At 45.5% G+C, this 13,515-nt stretch overlaps 1 protein-coding gene across 3 annotated transcripts in view; it reads right to left on the bottom strand.

Moving 5' to 3' along the window:
* Positions 1–13,515, bottom strand: part of LOC126072186 (zinc finger protein 699-like) — a 317,390-nt gene that overhangs the window by 102,542 nt on the left and 201,333 nt on the right. The window contains exons 1-2 of one of the 3 annotated variants that reach the window (XM_049876967.1): positions 7,304–7,527; positions 908–1,476 (exon numbers count right to left, since the gene is read on the bottom strand). The exons of 1 other annotated variant lie outside the window; for it this stretch is intronic. In XM_049876967.1, the coding sequence (XP_049732924.1) occupies positions 908–1,300 (393 nt within the window). In that variant the 5' untranslated portion in view covers positions 1,301–1,476; positions 7,304–7,527. Of the gene's footprint in view, positions 1–907; positions 1,477–7,303; positions 7,528–13,515 lie in introns of those variants that run through there. One more of the 3 variants, XM_049876966.1, reaches the window with a different exon arrangement.

Below are 13,515 nucleotides of genomic sequence, written 5' to 3'. Positions count from 1 at the left end.
AAAGCTGAAAAATACCGTAACATGAAAACTTGTGGAGGGAAGGTTTTACAGAAATATATTTTAGCTGCAGCTCCATTCGTTTTCACAACTCAAAGTCAGATCACAATTTTGTTCCCCAGCTCTAACAGTCAATCCTATTTGGATTGTACCTACAATTACATTCCTTATAGAAATGTAAGGCCAAGTTATTTAAAGCTTCTTGCTTTAGCCAACCAGGAAGCTTGAACTGAGGCTTTAAAGCCAAAGGTGCAATCACTTTTCAACTTTTTTTTTTTAAGTCAGTACGTAACAGCAACTTTACCCCATGTACTTGTTTACACCCAGAGAGTTTCAAAGGTGCCAAAACACTGGTTTAAAGAAAGTCATGTGGGTACTTCATGTCTATGCTTGTTTGTCTGAGGGGTATGTTAAGTACCCTCAAGTCTTTTTCCAACATCCACAACTGTCCATGTATTCCAGAATATTGCAGACTTACCTGGAGAATAACTTCTCCAAGTTAATAGTCAGAAAGAAAATAAATGCCATTTTTCTCTAGCCCCTGGCGGCAATTTTCCTCAAATACATATACAGGGTTAGTAGCTGCCCTTGGAAAACAGATCTTTGCACGGACTCTAGAACAGGTCCGCACTCAGGTAAGATACTGAGAACCAACAAACGTCAGCAAACCACTGTTTTGTGATTATGTACCAATACTACAGCGGGAAACCCTCAACATAACACAAATATTAAAAAGGGTATCTAATCTAACTAATACGTTTCAGGAAAGGGAATTTCTTTACAACTATCTAAGTGGATTAAATCAAATAAAAATTGCCTATTTATAACTGCTGCTTCAATATGGTGACTTTACATTCCTTAAAGGTTTTTTTTAATGAAGAAATGTTTTGGTTACAGACAGAAGGCTTACCTGACCCCTCTCTTTGTCTACTTTCTTAAAACACTTATTCAATGGCAAATTACGCCTCACTGAGTTTTTCCAGCCAGTAGATGCATTTGCAAAATACGGAAAGTGTTCCAAGATCCAGTTGTAGATTTCTGTTGTCGGCAGGTGCTTCATCGGGGAGTCCTTGATGGCCATAAATAAGAGGCCGCTAAAGGAGTAAGGAGGAGCCCTGGTGGCGCAGTGGTTGGGGCTCTGCCTGGCATCATATGGCATGTCTGAGTGGGCAGGGGATGGGGGGGTGTCATCATCCAGCTCCTGGACAGGGCTGACGCTCCTGAGAACTGATTCCCCAAAGCTCTTCAGCAGGTTCTTGCTCTCGTGCAGCCAGTTCAGGTTGGTCAGCTCTTCATCTTCCATGGCCCGTCTTCTAACTGGCTATTAGGCAGAGGAAAGTCGAGGTCATCGTCTTCCTGAGGAACGCTGGACAAACCGCTGCCCGGGTTAACACAGACTCAGTGCACTGGAGATAATAATTGCCAAGCTTTCCGGATTCTTACTGCGAGGCATGACTGGACCCATTAACATGAAGGCTCCTGGTAAACACATTTGAAAGAAAAAAGGAGTTGGTAAAATCCAAGCTTGTCCCTTCCTGATCCCCACAACTCCCACTGTCAGCTCTACAGACCCCAGCACATAGGAACATCACCTCATGGTACCCACACTAAGCAACATAAACCCATAATCCCACCGTACAGAGATGTGCTATCAAGGAAAACAGTCTGCACCATTCCATATAGCACAGTGATTGAAGCCCCTTAATTGAGACAAGACTGAAAATGTTCACTGCACCTTTAATGTGCAAACGGAGTCCAGGAGTGGTGTAAACAGTTAATGCGCTAGGCTGCCAGGGGAGGTTCAATTTCATAACATGGAGGAACCTGGAAGGCATTATGCTGAGTGAAATTAGTCAGAGGCAAAAGGACAAATATTGTATAAGACCACTATTATAAGATCTTGAGAAATAGTATAAACTGAGAAGAACACATACTTTTGTGGTTACGAGGGGGGGAGGGGGGAGGGAGGGAGGGTGGGAGAGGATTATTTACTGATTAGTTAGTAGATAGGAACTACTTTAGGTGAAGGGAAGGCCAATACTCAATACACAGAAGGTCAGCTCAACTGGACCGGACCAAAAGCAAAGAAGTTTCCGGGATAAAATGAATGCTTCAAAGGTCAGCGGAGCAAGGGCGGGGGTTTGGGGACTATGGCTTAAGGGGGCTTCTAAGTCAATCGGCAAAATAATTCTATTATGAAAACATTCTGCATCCCACTTTGAAATGTGGCATCTGGGGTCTCAAATGCTAACAAGCGGCCATCTAAGATGCATCAATTGGTCTCAACCCACCTGGATCAAAGGAGAATGAAGAACACCAAGGTCACACGATAACTAAGAGCCCAAGAGACAGAAAGGGCCACATGAACCAGAGACTTACTTCATCCTGAGACCAGAAGAACTAGATGGTGCCCGGCCACAACCGATGATTGCCCTGACAGGGAGCACAACGGAGAACCCCTGAGGGAGCAGGAGATCAGTGGGATGCAGACCCCAGATTCTCATAAAAAGACCAGACTTAATGGTCTGACCGAGACTAGAGGAATCCCGGCGGTCATGGTCCCCAAACCTTCTGTTGGCCCAGGACAAGAACCATTCCCGAAGACAACTCATCAGACATGGAAGGGACTGGACAATGGGTTGGAGACAGATGCTGACGAAGAGTGAGCCACTTGTATCAGGAGGACACTTGAGACTGTGTTGGCATCTCCTGTCTCGAGGGGAGATAGGAGGGTAGAGAGGATTAGAAACTGGCAAAATTGTCACGAATGGAGAGACTGGAAGGAGGGAGCGGGCTGACTCATTAGGGGGAGAATAAGTGGGAGTATGGAGTAAGGTGTGTATAAGCTTATATGTGACAGACTGACTTGATTTGTAAACTTTCACTTAAAGCACAAGAAAAATTATTAAAAAAAAAAATTGGTTGGAGGTTCAAATCCACCCAGGGGCATCTTGGAAGAAAGGCCTGAAGAGCCATTTCAGAAATATCTGCCATTGAAACCCTACGGAGCACAGTTCTACTCTGACACACATGAGGTCACCACAAGTTGGAGTCAAGTCCACAGCAACTGTGTATATGCAAATGCATTATAAAAAGAACAGGAAATTCCACAACACCCTCTTTCTAGCTCTACAAAGACTCACTGTGATGCTGGGAAAGTCAGTTATTTCTTGGTGCCTCATTTTTCCCACCTATAATACATAAGTACATATACAGGAACATTCTTTCTAAGCCTCGTAATAAACGCTACAAAATAAGCACAATGCACAATTCCTGCCGCCTTAGTGTTCCGTGGCTCATTGTTTATACCCCTTGATGCTTCTGGGGGAAAAAATAAACCTGTAAATCTCAAGCCAGTTGTTTCAGATTAAGTTCAACTGTTTCCATCTGAAAAACACCACAACTGCCCTGGAATTAAAACTGTGGTCAGAGTAAGTATGGATTTGGTAGTGTTTTATTTTATTTTTCCCCATAAAAGTCATGATCAAAAATTCTGCAACTTTAATTACATCCGGCAAGCCTACAGAGCAGTGACAAGGAATTCCGTGGACCTGGATGAGAGGAAGAAATCAATTTAATTTTGCTGGGACACCACCCAGAACAAAAAGGCCAGTAAATTCAGGCACCATACAAACAAGTGGGATTGTGAAGACAAGTCATTAACTAAAATTAAAAGGTGTGAAAAAAGTCAGGAGTGCAACTGGCAGCTTCAAGACAGAAAGGTAAACTCTAGAAAGATTAGACGGGACTATAAAACAAAAAATAATGCTCTTGAGGAGTGTGCTTCTTAATTCAATCACATACATGATACCAAATGGGCGGCTCCTGTCCGGTTGCGGTATGAAAAGCCAGGAAGGGACAGGAACCAGTTGAATGGACACAGGGAACCCAGGGTGGAAAGTGGGAGTGTGTTGTTACATTGTGGAGATTGCAACCAATGTCAAAAAAACAATATGTATATGAATTTTTGTATGAGAAATTAACTTGAGCTGTAAACTTTCACCTAAAGCACAACAAAAAAAGGCAAGCTCAACAAAAATTGCTACAGAATTCTCTCCTCACCCCCAGTCTCCTGCCTTCACCCATTTTTATCAATAACCTAGGACAGGGAGTAAAAGAATATCTGATAAGAACAGAAAATGAGGGGATGGCAAGTCCACAAACAGAATGATCCATGTAGATACAAAGCATGTTCAACCCTGTAGCATCCAACGTAGGATTCAAAGAACGGTAAAGATAATAAAAAGGTCTCCTACTCTCTCATTGTAGCACGCAAACAATGTGCTTGGTTAAGAAGTATGTTGGCGTGGTTACTTCTTCCCCCTCTGACTGAGAAGATGAAGCAACCTATCTAGAAGAAGAAACAAAAAAGTTAAGCCCAAGAAAACCAAAGACATGATCATTCGAAGGCTCTAAAAGTTCATTATTAACGTGGTGTCTGTAAGAACTGCCACTTCTGCTAGGGAAGCTCTAGAATGGAATTCTAGAAAGCGAAATGTGGGCCACTGAACAGCCTGCCAAGAGTGCTGGTGAACTGCAGCACTCTCACTCTTCAAAAGGTAGACAAACAAAACCTGCTCACAGAAAGCCTTCTAGGGAGCCCGCTAGAGCCACTGTGATACACACAACTCTAAGGACAGAAAACTTGTGGTGTGGCCACAAGTCAGCATAGGGCCAGGCAGTCCAAAAACCTCAGGTTCACCCACAGGGGATCTTTTTTCTGTCAAATGAGAATTGCTTGAGTATTACAGGACACATTTTAAAGAAGACATAAGCTGGTATCTCTAGGTTTGGAGATATGATGAAGTGCAGCCTGTTTGCGTTTAACTTCTTTATGGACACAGCAAAACGCAGCCTTGTCTCTCTTTCAAAGTTTCCTCAGATCTCATCAGAAAACAATTTTCTGATAACCAGGAATATCCCCCATAAAAGAGAACAAATGAGAACAACTACCCTGTCACTAAAGTCAACTTTAGCTCCAAATGAAAGTTTTATCACCTAAGCTTACAAACAGGAAAACTGTATCACCGCCTTACTGTTGCTACGACAACCTGCTGCTCTCATTCTTTTTGCTTATCTGTGGGTAGCTTCCCAAAGGAACTAACACACTATTCTCCATGTTTTCTTTTGTTTTAAGCAAACACTGGCAGCAATGTGGTTCAATTAGAAAAATGGCACAGTCAAGATAAGGGGATCCCTTCCATCATTTCTCTTTGGGCTTCAGCCGCCACATGCCAACTGTTAACTGTACTCCTATATATCCATTAAAAAAGTTTTTTTTGTTATTGCACTTTAAGTGAAAGTTTACAAATCAAGTCAGTCTCTCATACAAAAATTTATATACACCTTGCTATGTACTCCCAGTTGCTCTCCCCCTCTGCCTTCTCATCTTCCCTCCAGACAGGAGCTGCCCACATAGTCTCCTGTGTCTACTTGAGCCAAGAAGCTCACTCCTCACCAGTATCATTTTCTATCTTATAGTCCAGTCCAATCCCTTTCTGAAGAGTTGTATAAGCCCCACATTTTATAGCAACAGTATAAAGAGCTGCTGATCTCTACAAAACACAAAACTCATTGCTGTTAAGTGGATTCCGATTCACAGCAACCCTACAGGATGGAGAGCTGCGCAATACGGTTTCCAAGGAGTGGCTGGTGGATTCGAACTGCCGACCTTTTGATTAGCAGTCAAGCTCTTAACTACTGTGTCACCAGGGCTCCACTGATCTCTACCAAAAAACCAAAACCCACTGCCGTCGAGTCGATTTCGACTCATGGCAACCCTACAGGACAGAGTAGAACTGCCCCATAGTGTTTCCAAGGAGCGCCTGTTGGATTCGAAATGTCGATCTTTTAGTTAGCAGCGGTAGCTATTAACCACTTCGCCACCAGGGTTTCCCTGATTGCTACAGTTTCATTCAAAAAGCAGTTTCCAGAAACCACAGCTGAGGAGTTTTTCCACGATTATACTACACATAATTCGCCAAAGCTACGGCTGCTAACCTAAAGGTCGGCAGTTCCAATCCACCAGGCACTCTATGGAAACGCTATGTGGCTGTCTACTCTGCCTTCAAGAGTCGCTATGAGTCAGAAAGGACTCGATGGCAATGCGTTTGGTTTTTTGTCTCTTATTTTTTCCTCCAATTTCAGAGGGAGGAGGAGGAAGCTCAGGTCACGTGATTCTGCAGTTAAGCAAACATTTTCAATCTGCTGCCAATAAAGTAGCCAATAAAGTTGCTCCACCAAATACGCAAATGTTACTCACTGGTGACCTCCTTACAGCTTTTTTAGTTTATTGGTTACATTACAACACACACACACACACACACACACACACCCTCATTTCCTTTTTTTCATGACTTGCCTGCTGTGTGTTGGGATCTTTTTTTCTTTTTCATGGAGAAAATGCCGCAGCAAAGCTAGTTTTTGTCCACTATTAGAAGATCTCCAAATAACTGACAAAAACACGAATGGCCCAGTTCTTAACAGATGTTCGATGTGAACTTTAAAAAGTCGAGAAATCCTGCCTAAGCCGGATTGGGTAGCCCTTTTGTGGGGTCAGGTACCCCCAAAACCGTGCGCACCCACGCGCCCCACTGGAGTCTACAGTGCTTGTCAAAAACATTTCATGGGGACCTACGGGAGTGGCGACTGGCTGCGGCTCGCGTCCATCAGCGGCGTTGCCAGGCAACTGGGAAACTGTCCTCCCACCCCATACAAGGCAATTGGGAGCTCGCCTACACACCTTCCCTGCTGGTCGGAAGTCTGTCATAAAGCTTTTATTGGCCGTCCCGCGGGGAGACTTACAAACAAATCAGTACAAACCTGCAGTCCCCCAACTAATCCAGAGCCCAAGGAAGGTTCCAAGACGCCCTGGGTGACCGGGGTCGGCCTAGGGAAATGTTCTTGCCAGTGAATACTTTGTGGGTGGGAGGGTCTTTGTTAGGAGCTTATTTCTCATCTTGGGGTCGCCTGTCAATCGGCAAACCCCTCCTGACGCAACCGCGGGGATCCCGTCCTCCACCGACAATACCAAATCTGTCTCTTCGGCGTCTCTTGCGAAACCGAGGCACCAGGACAGAGACTGCAAGTAGAGGCAGGAAACTGCCGACCGGGCACCTTCTCGGCTCCGGCTTCCCATGCCCCGCTGGGCCAGGCCCCCTGCCCACCCCTTTCCCACAGGAACTGTGGAGTCCTTGGTCTTCGGAGAGGCGGACAGTCTCCAGGAACGTCTTGGAGTTGTCGCCCGGCCTGCACCCGAGTCGCCCTAGATCCACCGGGGGGTCGGCGGAAGCGCAGCCCAACTCACCTTGCCAGAGCGCCGCTGACCTTCAGCGGGAGCCTACAAACTTTGGCAGGGCCCGGCGGGCATCCCTGGGTGGCTCCGCGAAGGGAGCGCCCGGGGTGGCGGGCGCCGCGGGCGGCAGGCGCCGTGGGCGGCAGGAGCGCGGGAGTCGCTGAGCGGCATGAGACCTGCGGTGTCCACTTGGCGCGGGTGTGCTCCCGCTCGCCCACCCGCTCTCCCGGTCCTGTCCGCCCCGCCCAACAGCGAAAAATTGTTTCCGCCGCAAAAAAAAAAAAAAAAAAAAAAGGGACACCTGAGCAGGAAGGAGAAGGAAAAGCGAGGGGAGGAGGGAGCCGGAGAGAGGGGAGAGAGGGAAAACGTGGGCCGGATCCCCGGTACCTCCGGTGCGCAGCCCGCACTGCCAGGCGACCCTGCCCCCGCCCCTGCCCCGGGCCTGAGCGCCCTGAAGCGCAGCTGAGGCCGAGGCCGCCCCAGGCCGCTCAACTTGCCTCCTGCCCTGTGGGCCCCGCGGCCCCGACCGCGGGCAGAGGGTGTAGACAGGACTGGCGGCACGCGGCCTGTCCCCTCTGCAGGCTCGTGCCACACTGGCGGGCCGGCGCTTTGCTAATGGCCACGTATCGCCAGAACACTCCTAGCCCACCCGCATATGCCTTACGTGGCTGGAAAGTAAAAATAAAAACAATTGCTATGTGAGGGCAAGGCTCGCGAAGTGATTACACTTCTCCCAAGCTAGTGCGCTCTGGCAGAATGACCAGGGCCCTCCAAGGCCCTGGCCAGCGCCCACCTCCTGCCCGCAGAGAAAATTCACAAAGGCGCTGCCTCCTGCCCACGTGGCCCCTTCACATGCCATGTGTCTTCTAAAGGCTCGGTGGCCGTTACCGAGCAACACCACGTCCTAGGTGGGTGAGGCCTCTCCAGTGGTTTGTGTTCAATGCCTGGGCCCAATTCTAGGCCTCGAGCAAAAACAAGTCACATCTTCCCACTTGGGGTTCTTATGAACCCGACTGACAATTCCCGGGGCCACACAGTGAACACTAAAGCCATGACTCCAAGTATAGAGCCTTCACAGAACCACCCACTACTACAGCCACAACAACCAGCTTTCTCTGGAGAGAAAGTGCAGAGTCCAACGGATCATCCATCCGGCTGGTGACATAAAATATGACTGCACAACACTCCCAGGTAGCGATTCAAAATCAGTAAGTTCCTTTACAGAGAGGTCCTGGGTACTTATCCCGCTAGCCCCACCTGAGCTGGAGAGGCTACTCTGAGCTATGGAAAAAATACAGAAAATCCAATGAGAAGGTGTGAAGTAATCCTCCTCAGAAATCCCTGCAGCTTGTAGCCCTGTTCAACCTGGGTGGAGGGTGGAGGGTTGGAAGAATCCCACAGGGTTTATGAATTTTTCAATTCCAAACAAGGAAAGCAGGTTTCATCTGAGATATTCCTCTTAGCAAAGCTTCAAGATGGCGGCAAGTCTTCAGCAAGGGCCTGCCTTTCAGACTCCCTGCAGGCCTCCCTGCCCAGGCCAGGATTCACAGACGGAGGCCCAGGGGAGCTGAGGGCGTCCAGTCCATACCCCTTTTATTACTGAGTACTTGATGTGACTAAGGTCCCTGACCTAAAGATTCAAGGTGAGAGAGACCAACTAGATCATCCCTGAAGTCTCACCCCAGAGAGTTTAAGGATCACAACTGGTAACAAAGCCAGGATGGGAGCTCTGGTCTCCTGTGGCTCAGTGTAGTGAAGGTTCCCAGGCCTCAACCCAGTGAGGGCGCTGACTTTCCACCAGATGAACCTCCACCATCACTTGCCATAGGCTCTAGTCTGACTCATGACGACACCATGCACATCAAGAGTAGAACTGTTCTCCATAGGGTTTTCAGTGGTTTATTTTCAGAAGTAGATTACCAGGCCTTTCTTCCAAGGTGCCTCTGGACAGGTTCGAACTGCCAACCTTTTGGTTAGCAGCCGAGCACCTTAACCATTTGCACCACTCAGGGTCTCTCAAGGCCCCAGAAACTTTTGTGTTGGCCCCTGCCAGCCTGGAGAGGATGAAATGGTCTGTAACATCTCCCCTTTCATCACTAGCTCTCAAACCTCCCCACCTTCAACAACACTCACACCATAGCTAGAAATCTCTTCACATTACACTCTTGTCCCTTTTCTTTGGAGTTCAAAAGGATAGGATGTGAGCTGAAGGTTACTGCACATAGAATATGTCATTTTTTTTCCTTCTTCTTTTTATAAACTCTGTTATGTCAATTGACCTAAATGTCCCTCAAAACCATGGTCCCCAGACCCCAGCCCCAGCTACTCTGTTCCTCAAAGTGTTTGGTTATGTTCAGGAAACGTCTTAGCTTTCAATTTAGTCCAGTTGTGCTGACCTTTCCTGTATTGTGTGTTGTCCTTCCCTTCACCTAAGATGATTCTTGTCTATTATCTAGTTATGTCATTCTTAAAACTCTCCATGCAGGCTCTTAGCTTCCAGTGTCTGAACCAGTCATCCTAGGGGAACTAAAACTTAAAGAACCTAGCAAGCCTTGGGCCAAGAGAAGCCATAAAGCCGACTCAGAGGAATGCAGAGGGTGGGGTAAAGTGAGGTAAGATGCCTTTAATTAGCTTGTCTTTCTTTCCCTCTGCATTTTTTTGGACTCTTGTATTTTCAAACATATTTCTTAATTTCTCTCTTCTGTTACAAATGTTGCAAGAGATGTGAGAAGGTGTCACCCTGAGAAAGAAGTGGTGGACCAGCCTTGCCAGAGAGAGACAGCAGGATACAGGGCTGTCTGGCTTTCTTGTTGCCAGATTAGGGTCTGTGACCTGGAGCTATCGACCCAATGAAATATACTCCAAGTCAGAAAGAGTGAGAAAGTTTATTTAGGAGGTGTCCACCACCAGAGATCCGACAGTAACGCTGACAGTCTCTATGGAGTCCCAAAAGGCTTTTTTACATTCAAGCTTATATATGATTTTTACAAAGGTTAGAAGTGTCTTTGTAGCCCACAGATGGCATGGCTGGAGGAGTTATTCATTACAAGATAATGGCAAGAGACTCTTTATCAGACTAAAAAGATACATGCCAGCCATCTCCTTATCAGGCTAAAGATACACGTATCAGGCATCTGGGCTCTAATTTCCCAGTGGGGGGTTGTAAGTCACAGGTGGTCGGACAGAACAAAACAAAGTTACTAGCATCAGATCAAACAAAGAACAAAGTTACTTGCATCAGATCAAAACAAAGTCATTAACAAAGGTATGTGGAAAGGAGAAGGAAGGCAGAAGAAGGAATAAAAACTTATGGGTTCATCATGGCATTAATTATGTCAAGCTCTCAGTCACCCATTTTGAAAAGAAGAAAACATGCTGGAAAGTATTAGGGTCACATGTCTGAAATGAAGACTCTTACACCTTTACTGAATGACAAAGGAGGGCTGAGTGTGGCCCTTTCCACCTTGTAAAGCCACAAGACCTCAACTCTGAGACATGGTTCCTGACAAACAGGTGCAGGGGTCAAATTACTTTAGGAATAACCACACTCTCAATTCCTTTCTAGAGCTTTCAAAAAGTACTCATGTGTGTTTAGGCTCTAAGATGTCCCAAAGAATTAGGTTGAACTGTTTAAACCACTGTCTTGCAAACATGCGTGACAGCAGAATCTTATACGTGCGCATTACTCACTTTGGTAAGCACATATTTCCAGGCTAGGGACTTCATGGATATTTCTGCCATGGTATTTTCAATTCCCTCATGTGCACGAGAAAGCTGGACAATGAATAAGAAAGACTGAAGAAGAACTGATGCATTAGAATTGTGGTGTTTGCAAAGAATATTGAATATACCATGGACTGCCAAAAGAATGAACAAATATGTCTTAGAAGAAGTACAGCCAGAATGCTCCTTAGAAGAGAGGATGGTGAGACTTCATTTCACGTACTCTGGACATGTTATTAGGAGGGACCAGTCCCTGGAGAAGGATATTATGCTTGGTAAAGTAGAGGGTCAGAGAAAGAGAGGAAGACCCTCAATGAGATGGATTGACAGGGTGGCTGCAAAAATGGGCTCAAACAGCAACAATTGTAAGGATGGTATAGGACAGGGCAGTGTTTTGTACATGGGGTCGCTATGAGTTGGAACTGACTTAAAGGCACCTAACAATAAGGGCCTTCGTGGACCTTTCTAAAGACTGCCTCTTCCCCCACGAGGCCATAAGCTCCACAGCAGCAGGACCAGCATGTTTTCTACAGCATTATACATTGTTGCTGTAAGGTGCCATCGAGTCACCTCCGACTCACTGTGATCTTATGTATAATAGAATGAAACGCTGCCTGGTCCTTCACCATCTCCATGACCTTTTGATATGTTTGAGCTCACTGTTGAGGCTATTATGTCAATCCATCTCATTGATGGTTTTCCTTGTTTTCGATGACTTAATTCAGTGCCTGACACACACAGAAGACACTCAATAAATGTATATTGAATAAATGAACTGAAATGTGCAACAATGTATGGTCACTTAATGTCCACAATACATTCTATGAAATAAGTCATTATGTGACTTGGACATTGTATGAACACCGTATTATAACCCTGGGTTAGGAACGTCCAACTTATGCACAACCCAGAGTTACAGACTAACTGTAAAGCCTATTATATTAAAAATTTGAGGTAAAAACAACAGTTCATTAATAACAAACAGGAGCTACTTTGCGACGTGTATCAAAACATCATTATTATCACTATTGTATTATGTGAAAGATGTTTTAGTGTATCTGGAAGTGTTTCTTTAAATGCTTTTTAGGCATAGAAAACTACATTATACACTATGACAAACATGTGACTAGCTGATGTTAGATACAAACCATACCTAACTGTTCTGACTTACATACAAATTCAATTTAAAGACAGGAACAGAACTCATTCATAATCTGGGGGTTTACACACACACACACACACACACACACACACACACACGTGTGTAAAGTTGAGGAGCACAATGGAAAAATTAAAAGTAGAGCAGGATCCAGAGTATCGGCAGTGCTGACAATACAAGTAACAACACTAATTAGGCTACTCAGAGTGGGCTTCACTGAAAAGAAACACCTGAGCTAAGACTTGAGGGATGTGAAGGGATTACCCAAGGGATCTCTGAGAAGCGACTGTTCCAGAAGTAGGAATCAGACAGAGCACAGGCCAGAAGGTGGGAAGGTGTCTTTTAAGTTTTTAGAAGAGCAAAAGGCCAGTGTGACTGGAGCAGAATGAGATGGCAGGAGAGTAACAGTAATGGACTCTGGAGAGGTGATTGGGGTCAGTGGGGATATCACGTTCTAGGGAATTTGTTGGCAAGTGAAAAGAATCCATCTTTTAATCTGAACTGAAATGCAGAGCAATTTTACACTTCTCAGCAGAGAAAGAAACTGATACAACAGCTCTTAAAGCCACCTGTGTACAGGGCACAAATGTAATAAGCAGGAAGAACTGTTAGAAGGTTACAGGCATAATCAGGTAAGTAATGATGATGGTTGAGACTGGGCGGGGGGACGGCTGGAAAAGTGTGTGCAAGGGATGGTCCTAGAATTTTAAGGTAGAGCAAACAGAATTTCCCCTTGCACTGAAGGTTGAAGTGTGAAAGAAATAAAAAACAAGAATGAATCCAAATTTTTTTCCCTTGAAAACTGGAAGGATGGTGTGAATGGATTAAATTTTGCCCCCCCCCCAAAAACATACTGTAAAGTCCAACCCCGAGGTGATAATCCCATTTGGAAATGGCTTCTCTTTCTTACGTTAATGAGGCAGTATATTAGTGTAGGGTGTGTCTGGAGTCAATCTGATTTCAGATATAAAAGGAGATTAAACAAGCAGCAAAAAAGCAGAGATGGTATGACATATCCACCAAAGGTCTAATCTCTAAAATTTACAGGAAAATCCAACACCTTTACAACAAAAAGACAAATAATCCAATTTAAAAAATGGGCAAAAGATACAAACGGACACTTCACCAAAGAAGACATTCAGGCTGCTGAGAGACACATGAGGAAATGCTCGAGATCACTAGGCATTAAAACCTCAAACCAAACCCACTGCTGTTCAGTGGATTCTGACTCATAGCAACCCTACAGGACGGAGTAGAAGTGCCCCATAGGGTTTCCAAGGAGTAGCCAGTGGAATTAAGCTGCCCACCTTTTGGTTAGCAGCCAAGCTCTTAACTACTGTGC

The sequence above is a fragment of the Elephas maximus genome, chromosome 3 (genome assembly GCF_024166365.1).
Source record: "Elephas maximus indicus isolate mEleMax1 chromosome 3, mEleMax1 primary haplotype, whole genome shotgun sequence".
In the NCBI taxonomy this organism is placed as follows: domain Eukaryota; kingdom Metazoa; phylum Chordata; class Mammalia; order Proboscidea; family Elephantidae; genus Elephas; species Elephas maximus.
Note: the sequence above shows the minus strand (reverse complement) of the source record. Positions and strands in the feature narration are given on the sequence as shown.